The sequence below is a fragment of the Grampus griseus genome (assembly GCF_964374135.1).
Source record: "Grampus griseus genome assembly, chromosome: 2".
Classification (NCBI taxonomy): Eukaryota; Metazoa; Chordata; class Mammalia; order Artiodactyla; family Delphinidae; genus Grampus; species Grampus griseus.
Window position 1 is genome coordinate 25,394,304 of NC_139018.1, and position 18,792 is coordinate 25,413,095.

Below are 18,792 nucleotides of genomic sequence, written 5' to 3' on the forward strand. Positions count from 1 at the left end.
TAGGAGAGAATTCTTTTTTTTTTTTTTTTAATTTTTTGGCTGCACCACATGGCATGTGGGATCTTAGTTCTCTGACCAGGGATCAAACCTGTGCCCCCTGCATTGACAGCACAGAGTCTTAACCACTGGACTGCCAGGGAAGTCCCTCAGAGAGAATGCTTTTAAATCTGAACTTTGTAGCTGCCAAAATGGAAGTTGGTAATCTCAAGTCTAATGTCCGTTAACACATAAATGGGTAAACAAATTGTGGTATATCTTTGGTAAGGAATACTATTCAGCAATAATAAGGATATGTAAGTTGGGGATTTTAAATGTCTATTCTCAGTATCTTCCAGTTTTGCCTATGAATGTTATTTTAGATGTGTTTTCTTTTGGGACTCTTCTTGTCAAGGAACAGATGACAAGGAATGGTGAGACTGAGATTTCCACTTGCTTTTGTTACAGAGAACTTGCTTAGAATGATATAGCCATAGGTGGAAAAGGTAAGGTCGAAATCTCTTAGCTTTTCTTCTTCTCCTTGATAATTTGTCTTGATAATCTTGGAATAAGAAAAAAATATTTTAACAAAAGGTAGTTTGTGATAAGAAAAAGGTAGCAAGTTGTAAAATAATAAGTGGTACAGGAAAAATTAATGTACACTAAATTAGCAGATGTGTCACACAGTTTCTAAAAACCTTTAATATCATTTATATACAATAAAATTCACCGATTTTAAGTGTGTAATTCCATGAGTTTTGACAAATGTATACAGTCATGTAACCATACCATAACTGAAGTATAAAATGTTTTTGTCGCCCCTGAAAAGTCCCCTTCATACTGCTCTGCTGTCAGTCCTCTCTCCATTCCCTGGCAACCACTGATCTGTTTTCTATCATTGTAATTATGTCTTTTTAAGAATTTCCTATAAATGAATTCACAAGAGTATAGTCTTTTGTGTCTGACTTATTTCATTTAACATAATCCTTTTGAGATTCATCATTTTTGCATGTATCAGTTGTTCCCTTTTTATGTATTTTCTTTCTGTCTTCATCATGTTTCCTCTACTTTTCTGAATGTATGGAGTATATTTATAATAGCATTTTTGTATCCTTGTCTGCTAATATTCTGTCATTTCTGGTCTGTTTCTATTAATAGACTTTTCTCCTAGTTGGTGGGTCATATTTTCCTGTTTCTTTGAATGCCTAGAATTTTTTATTATACGTCACACATTGTGAATTTTACATTACTAGGGGCTGCATTTTGTATTCATTTAGGTAATAATGTTGGACTTTGTTCTTGGAATCAATTGGATCCTTTTAAGACTTGCTTTTAAGGTGTGTTAGGGTGGGCCAGAGCAAGTTTTAGTCTAGGGCTAATTTAGCTCCACTACTAGTGTGATTCTGAGGTCTTTCCATTTTGGTTGGTGAAAATAGAAGCTATTCCCAACTGTATGAGTGCTGGGAATTGTTCAGTCTGCTGCTTTCTGTTGGAGCTTTCTCCAGCCCCTCATAGTTTCTTCTCATACGTGTTCAGATCAGCACTTTGCCACATGCTCTTCTGTAGACCCCCAAAGGTCTCTCGTGCACCTTCCTCCTCCCCTGTTGTGTACCCAGTAAATTCTAGCCACCTTAGCCTCCCCAACTCCAAAATCTGATGTCTTCGACTGACAAGACTAGGTCCCCACTCCTGGAGCAGCCCGGGACCTGTCTCCAGGTGGTATGAGGACAATCCAGACACTCACTTCTGTTTTCCCTTCTCTGCAGCAGCACAGTCCCCCACGGCCTGGGGCCCAGTGTCTGAAAACCATTTTGTAATATACTCTGTCCAGCTTTCTGTTGTTTACAAACAGGAAAGAAAATCCGGTTCCTAGTACTTTATCATGGCTGGAAGTGGAAGTCTCTTATTCTAAATGTAGAGTAAGCATGTGTTGGTATTTCTAGGGGAAAATTAGAGTACGTGGCTCATCAGTTGTCAACATAAACTTAACATACCTTAATGTCTGTTTTAATATGTGTAAGATGTATGTCATAACTTAAGTGATGTTCTTCAGTGTTCACACTAAACTAATCTAAGCTTGTATGTGCTTCTCCGGTCAACTTGAAATTATTTACATATAGAGTATTAATTTGGGGTTATTTGTAGCAAACTTATCTAGAGTAGTTTCCCGTCAATGACGGATATGTTAGTGTTTTGATTCTAAGGACATTTGTTAGTCATCTGTATTTGCAATTGATTAACTTACCTTTGAGCTGTATGGTTGTATTTTTTAAAATATGAATTTGCTTGCTTTCTAATGTATGTGAAAATGACTGCAACCTTTTCTTATTTGTGAGTATTTGTGATTTAGAAAAACATAAAACAGTTCTTAGCCCTTTGCAAGCTGATCTTTTGAATTTATGTCTTGCTCTCTGTAACAGAACGATTGTTTTTGGACATCTGTTCATAGATTGACCTACCGTAAAGTCAAAACCAGGCCAAATATTTAGTCAATCAGCAGTTAGAGAAATGTGTGTCTTAATCCATTTGTGTTTTAGGGAAGATGAACAAAGTAGGATTAAAAATATGATTTTTACATTATTATATGTGTATGCTATTGCTGTCTGGTAGAAGTTTTAGGGAAATGGTAACATAAACTCTTAAGAGGAAAATACGGGGCTCTGAATGGTTCTGTCTCTGGTCTTATGTGTAAAATTATTTGCAGCACGGTGTTTGGAATGAATATTGAAGTTGAGAGGCCTAGCTTCTAGTCAACTGTGCCACTCATTATTGTGTAACTGTAGGCCACTCACAACCTTTGTGAGTCTCCTAATATATAAAATGAGAATGATAATAATTATCCAACCTACTGTAAAGGGGTGGTAGAGTGTTAAATGAGGTAGTATCAATGAAAATGTTTGAAGATGCTAATGTGCCACGGAAATACTGGTCATTAAACTTTATTTTGTACATTACTATAAAATCTGCTATCAACACCTACTATGACAGAATACAAACGCAAGATATATTTGTTTCTACTTATATTCCATACAGTTTACTGTGCAAAAATATTTTATATGGGAAAGGAAGAAACAAAACATAGAATTGATTGATAGAATAGAGATGGAGGAGATTGCTGTCTTTTTCCACTTCTTCTTTCTTAGTATTATTTTGTTTCCCTCCCCATGATTTTCCAGGCAAAGAGTGTATACAGCAGTTAGCTGAAAACGTCAGATATTTCAGGAGACGTCTGAAAAATATGGGCTTCATCATCTATGGAAATGAAGATTCTCCAGTGGTGCCTCTGATGCTCTACATGCCAGCCAAAATTGGGTACCTTTTTGCAGATTACAGATTGCCCTCTTATTAGACTTAAGGTTTACCATGATGTGAGACCAGGCTTATATATTTTGTTAGGTAAAATTGTCTTGGCCTCATTATGTTAACCTTTGTTTGCTAGATCTGCCATAGATTGAACAAGTGGATTCCAATTTGTAAAATATGTTAACTTGTTAGTCTTTCCTTAAACAAACATTTGAGTTTAATGCACTCTTCTGGGGGATTGAGATAGATCAGTGAACAAAACACAGAAAAACCCATGTCCTTGTGGAGTTTATGCTCTACTGGAGCAAGAGTCAGACAAACGTAATAAATAAAGAAATTATGTAATATGCTAGAAGGTGTTAAGGGCTATAGGAAAAAAAAGAGCAGGATATGGGGTTTGAGAGTGCACTGTGGGTGGGCAGATTACAGTATTAAATGGGGTGGTCACCCTCGACAGCCTCAGGGGTAAGGGAAGATGACATCTGAGCTTGAACTAGCTGAGCAAGTTAGCCACTCGGAGGAAGAAGCTTCTGTGCAAAGGCCACAATGCAGGAACATACTTAGCTGATGGAAGACTAGCAGGAGGTGAGTGGAGCTGAAGTACAGTGCCCAAGGGGGAACAGTGAGCCATGAGGTCAGATGTGCACTTTACACCAGCCTCTCTGGCTTGTGCAAGGCGTGTATAATGGAAATCTTTGCCCTGGAATAGCTTTCAATGTATTTGAGAAGTACAGATGTATAACGAAACCAAAATATATATGAAAAGCAGATATGAAGTGGACAAATCTAATTATTTGCAAAATAATTATGTGCAAAATTGCACCAGAGATATAAAATAAAGGAGTCAGGCTTCCCTGGTGGCGCAGTGGTTAAGAATCCGCCTGCCAATGCAGGGGACACGGGTTTGATCCCTAGTCCAGGAATATCCCACATGCCGCAGAGCAGCTAAGCCCGTGTGCCACAACTACTGAGCCTGCGCTCTAGAGCCCACGAGCCACAACTGCTGAGCCCGCGTACCACAACTACTGAAGCCCACGCACCTAGAGCCCACACACTGCAACGAAGAGTAGCCCCCGCTTGCCGCAACTAGAGAAAGCCCGTGCACAGCAAAAAAGACCCAACATAGCCAAAAATAAATAAATTTATTTTAAAAATAAAATAAAGGAGTCATCTGCTTAGTATAGGTTCAGTAAAAAAGGCACATCTTTTCAGATTTGTGAGTTTTGACTGGATTGTAAATATAAAATTGAGTAAGGATCATTTCTCAGGTTTAATGGAACTCATTAAAGGAGCAAATATTTCTATTCATCTTTGAATCCCCAGTGCCCACCACAGCCCCTTGCACTCAATAAGTGTTGATTAAAGTGAATATAGGAGGGAAAATTAAATCAGGGAACCTGCAAGTATGGTGATTCCAAAGTTAGTGAATGGGGGATATTGGGAAAGGGTGCTCATTGAGGGAAAAAGAGGAGTTTAGTTTCCAGTAGGAAGTCATATGGGCAATTGGCATTATGGCCTTCAGAGGAGATGGAGGAAATGAGGGAATCCTACACCAAAGCAGAGGTGTAGGATTTCCCTCATTCTTCTTTAAATGGAATTATCGTCATAAATAAACTCAAAAAGTTACCTGTTCTGGAGGATTGACTTAGTCTAGAATGCTTTCTTTAGAGAGGACTGTGTCTAATTTATTCTATACAGGTGAAACTGACTATGTACGTTATAATTAAGATTTAGAGAGAGTAAGGCAGAATTGGAATAAAGCACTAGACAGTTCGGGAGCATGTGCTAAAGATGCAGGACTTGGCCTGACACAAAGGAAACACATTGAAGAGGATGTACTGTTACTAGGAGTGGGGAAAGCTGGTGCTATTACTAAAGTGAGTGGAATTTTTTATTCTCAAACAAATGCTTTAAACAGCTAAGGGAAAAGTCAGAAAGGAATAAGGTAGGTCAACAAGAGAAAAGGACAAAGAATAACATAATTTAGTAAATAACAAAATTTACATGAAAGTTAGAATTGTATTAATTAGGCAAGATACAGATGTAGAGTAAGGTCACATGCCACGAGTTTGACTTGGGATGGGGGGTTAAACAAGAACTGTGTGGTCTGGGTGGTCATCTGAAGTCTGGGGATGAGCTGGCCTCACAAACACCAAAGGAAACCCTGAATTACAAAGGCAGCTCAACACTTAAGTCGATCCAAAAAATGCCTGGTCTGGAAGGCTAGTGCTTGGCCTTTCTGCCAGCAGAAAGATGTCCAGATCCTTTGCATCCTTAATCTTAAGAACTTTTTAAACTGCCAAGCCTACAAGGACCAGGTTTTAAACAAGTTCATTTTGAAACCTCTGAACCACTGTTACATGTCAGTGACACCTTAAGGCTACAGTTGCAAATTACTTTAGGCAAGCCCTATTAAAAATTGGTCTGTGCCAACAATATTCTTTCACCTTTCTGAAGGAAACTATTTGGGAGAAGACCACTCTAGGATTGAATAAAAGTCTTTGTAAACTGTCAATTTTAACTTTCATAGAAGTTAGAAGAAATTCCTCATAAAACTGTCTAGTGCCTGTATCACCCAAGAGTTTACATCATTCAGGCCTTTGAACTGTGTGATTTATTATTCTTCCTGGTTTCTTTTCTTGTTTTCCCTCTGCAGCGCCTTTGGACGGGAGATGCTAAAGCGGAATATCGGTGTAGTTGTGGTAGGATTTCCTGCTACCCCAATCATTGAGTCCAGAGCCAGGTTTTGCCTGTCAGCAGCTCATACCAAAGAAATGCTTGATACTGTAAGTAGACATTTTCACTTTGATATAATATACCTTATACTAAGAAGGCCTGTTTATCAGATGAAATTAATCATCTGTTGGTCCTGATGCTCTCTGAGCACCTGAGATATTTACTGGTGAAGTAGAGGAGGGAGTGCACAATGCTGCTTAATACATTGCTATTTAAAAAAAATTGCAAAACTGTTAGCATCACCCACCAGACCCTGCATGATCAGGGCTCTAGGGAATTTTCTGGCTTCATCTTGTTCCACTCTCTCTCATTATGATCTCTACAGCTCTACATTCTCTTTCTACTCTAGCTGTTTCTCCCCTGAGCTTTCTTGTGTGTTGTTCTGTCTGTGGCAGTTTCTCTCTTGACCTTTCTCTCCCCTTTGCCTGGCTGACTGCTACTCATTCTTAACATCTCCACTTAAAAGAAACTTGCTCAAGGGTTTTCCCAAACCCTCTTGGCTAGATATTTCTGGAAATCCTAAGACTCTCCCCTAGGAAATTCTTTACACCTGTAATTATTTAATGGCAATCTTTACCATTAGATAAATCTTTAGGAGGGACTAAGTCTATTTTTCTCATTCTGTATCCCCAGGACCTACCACAGTGCCAGGCACATAGTAGGAGCTCATAATTATTACTGAATGTAATTATTTATGGTCTCTTAATATGTTCTCATCTCTTGATATTCTCTTAATATGCTATTATTTCACACCTGAGACTTCAGACTTCTTTTTTTAGCATTTTTTATTTAATTTTTTTTTTTTAGAATTTCTAGTGTATTTTTCCCTTTTGAATTTTTTCTTATCCTTCTGTTGGTTTATTTTGCTATTATTTTCTAACTTTTTGATTTGGTTATGGATTTTCCAATGAACACCATGTCAGTGGAATCCCACATATTTTAGTAAAGCACACCTTCGTATCAATATCAGTATTTCTAATGTTTTTCTTATTTCTCTCTGAATTAGGATTGGCTTATTAATTTTTTAAAAATATTTATTTTATTTTTGGCCGCGTCGGGTCTTAGTTGCGGCATGCGGGATCCTCCACTGCGGTGCACAGGCTTCTCTCTAGTTGTGGCATCTGAGCTTAGTCGCCCTGCAGCATGTGGGATCTTAGTGCCCCGACCAGGAATTGAAGCTGCATCCATTAAACTTTTAAATTCTAGTCCCTCTAATATGTATATTGGATAACATGATGACTTTAGATTGTATTTCCCTAATCACAAATGTTGTTGAACCTTTTTTTTTTAATGTGCTCAGTTGCCATCTGTGTATCTTCTGTGATAAAGTATCTGTACAAGTTTATGTCCAAGTTTCATTGTTTATCTTTTATTTTCATATTATCAAGTTTTTAGAGGTCTTTTAGGCTATTATTCATATTCAGCATCATTTTTTGAAAAAAGGCTATCATTCCTCCATGTGTTTTCCTTAGAAACTTTGTCAAAAATCAGTTGAATATATTGTGTAAATTCATTTCTGAAAAGTCTGTTCTGTTTCATTGATTTAGGTGTCTGTCTTCTCACCAGTATCTTGATTATTTTTATTTTTTAAAAAATTTTTATTTTATATTGGAGTATAGTTGATTTACAATGTTGTGTTAGTTTCAAGTGTACAACAGTGATTCAGTTTATACATATACATATATCTATTCTTTTTCAGATTCTTTTTCCATATAGGTTATTACAGAGGAGTGAGTAGAGTTCCCTGAGCTGTACAGTAGGTCCTTGTTATCTATTTTATATCTAGTCATGTGTATATGTTCATCCCAAACTCCTAATTTATCCCACACCCCCACCATTCCCCTTTGGTAACCATAAGTTCGTTCTCTAAGTCTGTGGGTCTATTCCTGTTTTGTAAATAAGTTCATTTGTATCATTTCTTTAGATTCCACATATAAATGTTATCATATGATATTTCTCTTTCTCTGTCTGACTTCACTTAGTATGATAATCACTAGGTCCATCCATGTTGCTGCAAATTATTTCATTCTTTTTTATGGCTGAGTGATGTTCCATTGTATATATTACCACACCTTCTTTATCCATTCCTCTGTTGATGGACATTTAGGTTGTTTCCATATCTTGATTATTGTAAATAGTGCTGCTAGGAACATAGGGGTGCATGCATCTTTTTTAATTTTAGTTTTGTCTGGATATATACCCAGTAGTGGGACTGCTGGATCATATGGTAGTTCTAGTTTTAGTTTTCTGAGGAACCTCCATACTGTTTTCCACAGTGGCTGCACCAGCTTACATTCCCACCAAGAGTGTAGAAGGGTTCCCTTTTCTCTACACCCTCTCTAGCATTTATTGTTTGTAGACTTTGTAGACTTTTTTTTTTTGAAGTGTGTGCAGTGGTGAAGAGTACCATGATGTCTAGTCAAGCCTGGTCCACTGTTTTTTTTTTTTTTTTTTTTTTTTGGCTGCATTGGGTCTTCACTGATGCACCCGGGCTTTCTCTAGTTGTGGTAAGCAGGGGCTACTCTTCTTTGCAGTACGTGGGCTTCTTGTTGCGGTGGCTTCTCTCATTGTGGAGCACGGGCTCTAGGTGCGTGGGCTTCAGTAGTTGTGGCACGCAGGCTCAGTAGGTGTGGCTCGCAGGCTCTAGAGCACAGGCTCAGTAGTTGTGGTGCATGGGCTTAGTTGCTCTGTGGCATGTGGGATCTTCCCAGACCAGGGCTCGAACCTGTGTCCTTTGCATTGGCAGGTGGATTCTTAACCACTGCGCCACCAAGGAAGCCCTGTTAAGTAGACTTTTTGATGATGGCCATTCTGACCGGTGTGAGGTGATACCTCACTGTAGTTTTGATTTGCTTTTCTCTAATAATTAGTGATGTTAAGCATCTTTTCATGTGCTTTTTGGCCCTCTCTATGTCTTCTTTGGGGAATTGTCTGTGTAGATCTTTGCCCATTTTTTGATTAGGTTGTTTGTTTTTGTGATATTGAGCTGCATGAGCCATTCGTATATTTTGGAAATTAATCCTTTGTCGGTCGCATCACTTGCAAATATTTTCTCCCATTCTCTGGGCTGTCTCTTTGTTTGTTTGTTTATTTATTTATTTATTTGGCTGCGTTGGGTCTTCATTGCTGCACGCGGCCTCTACTTAGCGGTGACTGGGGTCTACTCTTCATTGCGGTGCATGGGCTTCTCATTGCCGTGGCTTCTCTTGTTGCAGTGCGTGGGCTCTAGGCATGTGGGCTTCAGTAGTTGTAGCGCATGGGCTCAGTAGTTGCGGTACGCAGGCTCTAGGTCACATGGGCTTCAGTAGTTGTGGCACATGGGCTTGGTAGTTGTGGCTCACAGGTTCTAGAGCGCAGCCTCAGTAGTTGTGGCGCATGGGCTTAGTTGCTCCGCCGCATGTGGGATCTTCCCAGACCAGAGATTGAACCCGTGTCCCCTGCATTCGCAAGCAGGTTCTTAACCACTGTGCCACCAGGGAAGTCCTGTCTCTTTGTTTGATTATGGTTTCCTTTGCTGTGCAGAAGCTTTTAAGTTTAATTAGATCCCACTTGTTTATTTTTGTTTTTATTTTCATTACTCTAGGAGGTGGATCCAAAAAGATACTCCTGCGATTTATGTCAAAGAGTGTTCTGCCTATGTTTTCCTCTAAGAATTTTATAGTATCTGGTCTTACATTTAGGTCTTTAATCCATTTTGAGGGGTTTTTTGTATATGGTGTTAGAGAATGTTCTGATTTCATTCTTTTACATGTAACTGTCCAGTTTTCCCAGCACCGCTTATTGAAGAGATTGTCTTTTCTCCATTGTATATCCTTGCCTCCTTTGTCACAGATTAATTGACCATAGGTTCGTGGGTTTATTTCTGGGCTTTCTATCCTGTTCCGTTGATCTATAAGTCTGTCTTTGTGCCCATACCATGCTGTTTTGATTACTGTAGCTTTTATCGTATAGTCTGAAGTCAGTATAGCCTGATTCCTCCAGGTCCATTTTTCTTTCTCAGGGTTGCTTTGCCTATTCAGAGTCTTTTACGTCTCCATATAAATTTTAAGATTTTTTGTTCTAGATCTGCAAAAAATGCCCTTGGTGATTTGATAGGGATTGCATTGAATCTGTAGATTGCCTTGGGTAGTATAGTCATTTTGACAATATTGATTCTTCCAATCCAAGAACATGGTTTATCTTTCCATCTGTCTGTGTCATCTTTGATTTCTTTCATCAGCATCACATAGTTTTCAGAGTACAGGTCTTCTGTCTCCGTAGGAAGGTTTATTCCTAGGTATTTTATTCTTTTTGATGTGACGGCAAATGGGATTGTTTCCTTAATTTCTCTTTCTGATCTTTTGGTGTTAGTGTATAGGAATGCAACAGATTTCTGTGTATTAATTTTGTATCCTGCAACTTTACCAAATACATTGATGAGCTCTAGTAGTTTTCTGGTAACATCTTTAGGATTTTCTATGTATGGTATCATGTCATCTGCAAACAGTGACAGTTTTACTTCTTTTCCAGTTTGGATTCGTTTTATTTCATTTTCTTCTCTGATTTCTGTGTCTAGGACTTCCAAAACTATGTTGAATAAAAGTGGCAAGAGTGGACATCATTGTCTTGTTACTAATCTTAGAGGAAATGCTTTCAACTTTTCACCATTGAGTATGATGTTAGCTGTGGGTTTGTCATATATGGGCTTTACTATGTTGAGGTAGGTTCCCTCTTCTTTTGGCTGCACTACATGGCTTGTGGGATCTCAGTTCCCCAACCAGGGATCAAGCCCAGGCCACTGCAGTGATAGCACTGAATCCTAACCACTAGGCCACCAGGCAACTCCCAGAAGTAGGTTCCCTCTGTGCTCACTTTCTGGAGAGTTTTTATCATAAATGGGTGTTGAATTTTGTCAAAATTCTGCATCTATTGAAATGATCATATAGTTTTTATTCTTCAATTTGTTAATGTGGTGTATCACACTGATTGATTTGCGGACATTGAAAAATTCTTGTGTCCCTGGGATAAATCTCACTTGGATGGTGTATGATCCTTTTAATGTATCATTGGATTCAGTTTGCTAGTATTTTGTTGAGGATTTTTGCAACCATCTTCATCAGTGTTACTGGCCTGTAATTTTCTTCCATTGTGGTATTGTTGTGTGGTTTTGGTATCAGGGTGATAGTGGCCTTATAGAATGAGTTAGGGAGTGTTCCTTACTTTGCAATTTTTGGGAATAGTTTCAGAAGGATAGGTGTTAACTCTTCTCTAAATGTTTGATAGAATTCACCTGCAAAGCCATCTGGTCCTGGACTTCTGTTTGTTGGGAGTTTTTATACACACACACACACAAAGTATTTTTATATTTATTTATTTATTTTTTGGCCACGCTGCATGGCATGTGAGATCCTAGTTCCTCGACCAGGGATCGAACCCACACCCCCTGCATTGGAAGTGCGGAGTCTCAACACTGGACCACCAGAGAAGTCCCTGTTGGGTGTTTTGGAAATTACTTTATTGGAAATTAGTTTTGGAAATTAGTTAACTGCTATCAGTTTCAATTTCAGTATTTGTGATTGGTCGGTTCATATTTTCTGTTTCTTCCTGAATCAGTCTTGGGAGATGGTACCTTTTTGGAATTTGTCCATTTATTTAGGTTGTCATTTTATTGGCATATAGTTGCTTGTAGTAGTCTCTTATGGTCCTTTGTATTTCTGTGGTGTCAGTTGTAACTTCTTCCTTTTCATTTCTAATTTTATTGATTTGAGCCCTCTCCCTTTCTTCTTGATGAGTCTGTCTAAAGGTTTATCAATTTTGTTTATCTTTTCAAAGAACCAGCTTTTAGTTTCATTGATCTTTTCTATTGTTTTTTTTTAGTCTGTATTTCATTTATTTCTGCTCTGATCTTTATGATTTCTTCTACTAACAGGGTTTTGTTTGTTCTTTCTCTAGTTGCTTTAGGTGTTACGTTAGGTTGTTTCTTTGAGATTTTTCTTATTTCCTGAGGTAAGCTTGTATTGCTATAAAGTTCCCTCTTAGAACTGCTTTTGCTGTGTCCCATAGGTTTTGGATCATCATGTTTTCATTTGTCTCTAGGTATTTTTTGATTTCCTCTTTGATTTCTTCAGTGATCCATTGCTTGTTTAGTAGCATATAGTTTAGCCTCCAATTGTTTGTGTTTTTTACAGTTTTTTTTCTTGTAATTGACTTCTAATCTCATAGCATTGTGGTCAGAAAAGATACTTTGATTTCAGTTTTCTTAAATTTACTGAGGCTTGCTTTGTGGTCCAGCATGTGATCTATCCTGGAGAAATGTTCCATGTGCACCTGAAAAGAATGTGTATTCTGCTGCTTTCAGGTGGAATGCTCTATAAATATCAATTAAGGCCATCAAATCCAATGTGTCATTTAAGGCCTGTGTTGCCTTATTGATTTTTTGTCTGGATGATCTGTTCATTGATGTAAGTGGGGTGTTAAAGTTCCCCCACTATCATTGTGCTATTGTTGACTTCCCCTTTTATGGCTGTTAGCATTTGCCTTATATATTGGGGTGCTCCTATGTTGTGTGCATATATATTTCTAATTGTTATATCTTCTTCTTTGATTGATCCCTTGATTATTATGTAGCGTCCTTCTTTGTCTCTTGTAACAGTCTTTAAAGTCTATTTTGTCTGATATGAGTATTGCTACTCCAGCTTTCTTTTGAATTCCATTTGTATGGAATACCTTTTTCCATCCCCTCACTTTCATTCTGCATACATCCCTAGATCTGAAGTGGGTCTCTTGTAGACAACATGTATATGAGTATTGTTTTTGTATCCATTCAGCCAGTCTGTGTCTTTTGGTTGGAACATTCAATCCATTTACATTTAAGGTAATTACCCATATGTATGTTTTTATTACCATTATGTTAATTGTTTTGGATTTGTTTTCACAGGTCTTTTTTCTTCCCTTCCTCTTCTGTTCTCTTGTTATTTGATGACTATCTTTAGTGTTGTGTTTGGATTCCTTTCTTTTTTGTTTGTGTGTACCTATTGTAGATTTTTGGTTTGCAGTTACCATGAGGTTTTGGTATAGCAGTCTGTCTACATACAAGATTGTTATAAGTTGCTGGTCTCTTAATTTCAAATGCATTTCCAATATCCTGCATTTGTACTCTCCTCATGATTGTTGGTTTTGATATCGTATTTGTGTGTGGATGATTTCCTACCTTTACTGTATGTTTGCCTTTACCAGTGAGCTTTCCCATTTGTAATTTTCTTGTTTCTAATTGTGGCCTTTTATTTTCAACCTAGAGAAGTTCCTTATGCAATTGTCGTAAACCTGGTTTGTTGGTGCTGAATTCTGTCAGCTTTTGCTTGTCTGTAAAGCTTTAGATTTCTCCGTCAAAACTGAATGAGAGCCTAGCTGTGTAGAGTATTCTTGGCTGTAGGTTTTTCCCTTTCATCACTTTAAATACATTGTGCCACTTCCTTCTACCCTGCAGTTTCTGGTGAAAAAATCAGCTTATAACCTTATGGAGATTCCCTTGTATGTTATTTGTTGCTTTTCCCTTGTTGCTTTTAATATTTTCTCTTTGCCTTTAATTTTTGTCAGTTTGATTAATATGTGACTCAGCATGTTCCTCCTTGGTTTTATGCTGTATGGGACTCTGCACTTCCTGCAGTTGGGTGACTGTTTTTTCCCCCATGTTAGGAAAGTTTTTAGCTATTATCTCTTCACATATTTTCTTAGGCCCTATCTCTCTCTCTTCTCCTTCTGGGATCCCTGTAATGCTAATGTTGGTCTAATGTTTAATGTTGTTCCAGAGGTCTCTGAAACTGTCCTTATTTCTTTTCATTCTTTTTTCTTTATTCTGTTCTGCTGCAGTGATTTCCACCATTCTGTCTTCCAGCTCACTTATCCGTTCTTTTGCCTCATTTATTCTGTTATAGATTCCTCCTAGTGTATTTTTCATTTCAGTTATTGTTTTGTTCAACTATGTTTGTTTGTTCTTTATATCTTCTAGCTCTTTGTAATACATTTCTTGTACCTTCTCGGTCTGTGCCTCCATTCTTTTTCAGGTAGATTGCCTATCTCCACTTGACTTAGTTGTTCTTCTGGGGTTTTTATCTTGTTCCTTCTGTGGAACATATTCCTCTGCCGTCTCATTTTGTCTAACTTTCTGTGTTTGCAGTCTCCATTCCACAGGCTGCAGGGTTGTAGTTCCTCTTCCTTCTGGTGTCTGCCCCTTGGTGGGTGAGGCTGGTCTAGAGGCTTGTGCAGGCCTCCTGGTGGGAGGGACTGGTGCCTGCCCACTGGTGGGTAGAGCTGGGTCTTGTCCCTCTGGTGGACAGGGCCATGTCAAGGGGTGTGTTTAGAGGCAGCTGTGGGCCCAGGAAGACTTTAGGCAGCCTGTCTGCTGATGGTTGGGGCTGTGTTCTCGCTGTGTTGGTTGTTTGGTCTGAGGCATTCCAGCACTGGACCCTATAGGCTGTTGGGTAGGGCCAGGTCTTGGTGTCAAAATGGCAGACTCCCAGAGAGCTCATGCCAATGAGTACTCCCCAGTACTTCTGCCACCAGTAACCTTGTCCCCACAGTGGGCCACACCCGCCCCCCCCACCTCCCCAAGCGACCCTCCGAGACCAACATGTAGGTCTGGCCCTGGCTCCTATGTAGTCACTGCTTTTTCCCTTGTGTCCTTGTGTGTGCCTTCCAAGAGTGGAGTTTCTGTTTCCCTCAGTCCTGTGGAGTTCCTGTGATCAAGCCCCACTGGCCTTCAAAGCCAAATGCTCTGGGGGCTCCTCCTTCCGATGCCAGACCCTCAGGCCGGGATGCCTGATGTGGGGCTCAGAACTCTCATTCTTGTGGGAGAACCTCTACCATGTAATTATTTTCCAGTTTGTGGGTCACCCACCCGGTGGGTATGGGATTTGATTATATCGTGAATGCGCCCCTCCTACCATCGCATTGTGGCCTTTTCTTTGTCTTTGGATGTAGAATATCTTTTTTAGCAGGTTCCAGTGTTTTTTGTCAATGGTTGTTCAGCAGTTACTTGTGATTTTGGTGTTTTCGTGAGAGGGGGTGAACTCAAGTCCTTCTATTCCACCATCTTGTCTCTAACATCTTCAAGATTTCAGACTTTATATTACATAAGTATTACTTTCTGAGAGTTTATAGAGCTCTAGAACATATTTGCATAAAATTAGTTGATAGAAATATCATAATATTAATTCATTGGAGAGCTACTAATCTTAAAGAATATTATGAATGTATGTTTTTAAAAGTTTAATTGACATTTTAATTTTCTTAACTGCTAAAGATTTTGATTTTTCTTCCCTATTTCTTCATAGCAAAACTCCTACCAGTATGAGTATATTCTTAATCTTCTTCTGACACTGAAATTGAATTCAGTTTATTGATACTGTATCTTTGTTTTTCTTCTTTTTTATCTTGATTACACCTTTTGGATTTTTTCCAATAGATTTTCCCTTTACTCAAAAATCTTACTGGTGAATTTCTTCATTGATTATTTTTTAACCCAGCAATATCAACTTTTCTTCCACTCTACTTTATTTGGGTGTTTAGGAGTTTCAGCACACCTTTTTTTTCTTTTTCTTTATTTTATTTTATTTTATTTTTTTTTTGCGGTACGCGGGCCTCTCACTGTTGTGGCCTCTCCCATTGCGGCGCACAGGCTCCAGACGTGCAGGCTCAGCGGCCATGGCTCATGGGCCTAGCTGCTCTGCGGCATGTGGGATCTTCCCAGACCGGGGCACGAACCCGTGTTCCCTGCATCGGCAGGCGGACTCTCAACCACTACACCACCAGGGAAGCCCAGCACACCTTTTAAAAAACATCTGTGTCATTAAATGCAATGGCTATAGTAATTCACTGTGTTTTCTAACAGTTTTTACTCCTGATAACTGTACACATTCAAGAAATCATTTAGGGACTTCCCTGGTGGTCCAGCAGTTAAGACTCCACACTCCCAATTCAGGGGGCCCGTGTTCAATCCCTGGTCAGGGAACTAGATCCAGCATGCCACAACTAAGAGCCCACATGCTGCAATGAAGATCCTGCATGCCACAACTAAAGACCTGGCCCAGCCAAATAAATAAATAATTTTTTTAAAAAAGAGAGAAATAATTTAGATGTAACCAGTATATCTTGTTATATTTCTGTTGCGTTTACCAGTTGAGAGTGCTAATATTTTTCTCATAAGATCCACTTGCAGGATTATTTGACTTTGCCTTCCATTTAGGTTTTTTTTTTTAATTTATTTGTTTATTTATCTATTTATTTATTTTTGGCTGCGTTGGGTCTTCACTGCTGAGCGTGGGCTTTCTCTAGTTGTGTGAGCAGGGACTACTCTTCGCTGCAGTGGCTTCTCTTGTTGCAGAGCATGGGCTCTAGGCACACAGGCTTCAGTAGGTGTGGCTCGTGGGCTTCAGTAGTTGTGGCATGTGGGCTCAGTAGTTGTGGCTCGCGGGCTTAGTTGCTCCACGGCATGTGGGACCCTCCAGGGCCAGGGCTCGAACCCACGTCTCCTGCATTGGCAGGCGGATTCTCAACCACTGCGCCACCAGGGAAGCCCCATTTAGGTTTTTTAAGCATAAAGTGCATTTTTTGAAACCACAGGTTTGTTGAAGTCAACAAACCTTATGATTTGTCTTATGATTTTTTTATGTCTTATGATTTTGTCTTATGACTTTTGTCTTATGATTTTTTTATGGAAGTAAACATGAAAATTATGAGATAAAAATGAACTTTCATTTATTAATGGGCCCCATGACATGATTCTGTATATAGAAAATGCTATACAATTCACACACAAAAAACTAATCTGCTAGAGCTAATAAATATATTCAGCAAAATTGCAGAGTAAAAGACACAAAAATTAGTGTATTTCTATACACCGGCAGTGAGCACATGAAAAGGAAATTAATATTTCATTTATGAGAGCATTCAAAAGAATATACTACCTAGGAATAAATTTAACCAGGGGAGGTGAAAGACTTGCATATTGCTATGAAACATTGCTGAAAGAAATGAAAGAAGATTTAAATAAATGGAAAGATACCCTATGTTCATGGGCTGGAAGATTTAGTATTGTTAATGTGGAGTAAAGCAAGATCTGTAGATCCATTGCAATCCATATCAAAATTACAATGGCTTTTTTTTTGGAAGAAGTAGAAGAGCTGATCATCAAATTCATATGGAATTGTAGGGGGCCCCAGATGGCCAAAACAATGTTGAAAAAGAAAACAGAAGTTGGGGGACTCAAATTTCCTGATTTTAAAACTTACTTCAAAGCTACAGTAATTGAAACAGCGGAGTACTAGCATAAAGATAGATTTATAGACCAATGGAATAGAATTAAGAGTCAAGAAATAAACCCAGACATCTATGGCTAATTGATTTTCAACAAGGGGCTAAGACTAGTTAATGGGGAAAGTATAGTCTCTTCAACTGGTGGTTCTATACAGCTGGATAACCACACGCAAACGAATGAATTTGTACCCTTACAACATGGAGGAGCCTTGAAAACATTATGCCAAGTGAAAGAAGACACAGAAGACCACATTTATATGAAATGTCTGAAATAAACAAAGTCATTGGGTCAGAAAATAGATTGCTGGTTGTCAGGGCTTAGGAAAGGAGGAATGAGGATATGAGTATGGGGTTTATTTTTTGAGGTGGTAATGCTTTAAAATTAGATAGTGATGAAAGTTGACAACTTTGTGAATATACTCAGAAGCACTGAATTGTAAACTTCTAAAAAGGTGAATTTTTTGGCATGTGAATTGTATCTCAATAAAGCTATTATTTTTTAAAAGAAGAAGAGCAAGCTTATTAGCTCAGGGGTGCACAAGTATCCGAGAATATTCTCTTATTCAAGGGCCATACTCAACCCTAAATTAACATGTTTTTTCCCTAAGAACCCATCTTACCCTGTGATCTGGAGGTTCAGTGTAAGTGTAGACTATTTGTTAACAGTTGGTACTTGTAATGCTTCATTATTCCTAATCTAAGCAGGTAACCCCACATCATGACCAGCAGTTTCTAGTTACAATTTTATCTCTTTTTTTCCTTTTTAATATTTATTTATTTATTTATTTGGCTGCACCAAGTCTTTAGTTGCGGCACACGGCATCTTCGTTGCGGCATGCAGGATGTTTAGTTGCGGCATGTGGGCTCTTTTAGTTGTGGCATGTGGGATCTAGTTCCCTGTCCAGGGATTGAACTCAGGCACCCTGCATTAGAAGCACAGAGTCTTAACCACTGGACTACCAGGGAAGTTGCATAATTTTACCTTTTATATAAATAAAACCCATTCGTCTGAGATAGTTGGTGTGGTATCAGTCATAATCTTGTTATCTAGATCCCTTTGGGCTACTGTGGCTTTTTTTCTGTCTCTATTCATTTTCTTTTTTAATTGATGAAAAATATCATGTTCTTCTGAATATCCTTTACTTTGTGATCTTAGTAAGTCATGTATTGTTTTAAATTAATAAATCTGTATCAGAGGTCAGGGGAATAAACAGTTAATGGGTTCGCTCAGCTGAAATTCAATCTTAAATTGTTTCTATATGGAGCTTTTAATTAAACCTCTTCTCAAAGCTACCACTGTTCGGATAGCATGTTGAAGTCCAGCTCTTATTTGCTTTTTATATTTTTCACATTTGGAGTGAAGAGTATTTTTTTCTTATGCTAGAATAAATAAGGAATACTATTTCTTGGTGTTTCTTTTTCCTCTCTACAAACACTGATTTTTTAAAAGTTAAATTTAGGAACAGGTATATGTGTCTGTTTACT

General features: G+C 38.5%; 1 protein-coding gene across 1 annotated transcript in view; it reads left to right on the forward strand.

Moving 5' to 3' along the window:
• The window catches only part of SPTLC2 (serine palmitoyltransferase long chain base subunit 2), a 113,217-nt gene that overhangs the window by 90,409 nt on the left and 4,016 nt on the right, over nucleotides 1–18,792 (forward strand). The window contains exons 10-11 of the mRNA XM_082647341.1: nucleotides 3,153–3,288; nucleotides 5,936–6,065. Coding sequence (XP_082503467.1) covers nucleotides 3,153–3,288; nucleotides 5,936–6,065 — 266 coding nt within the window. The remainder of the gene's footprint in view (nucleotides 1–3,152; nucleotides 3,289–5,935; nucleotides 6,066–18,792) is intronic.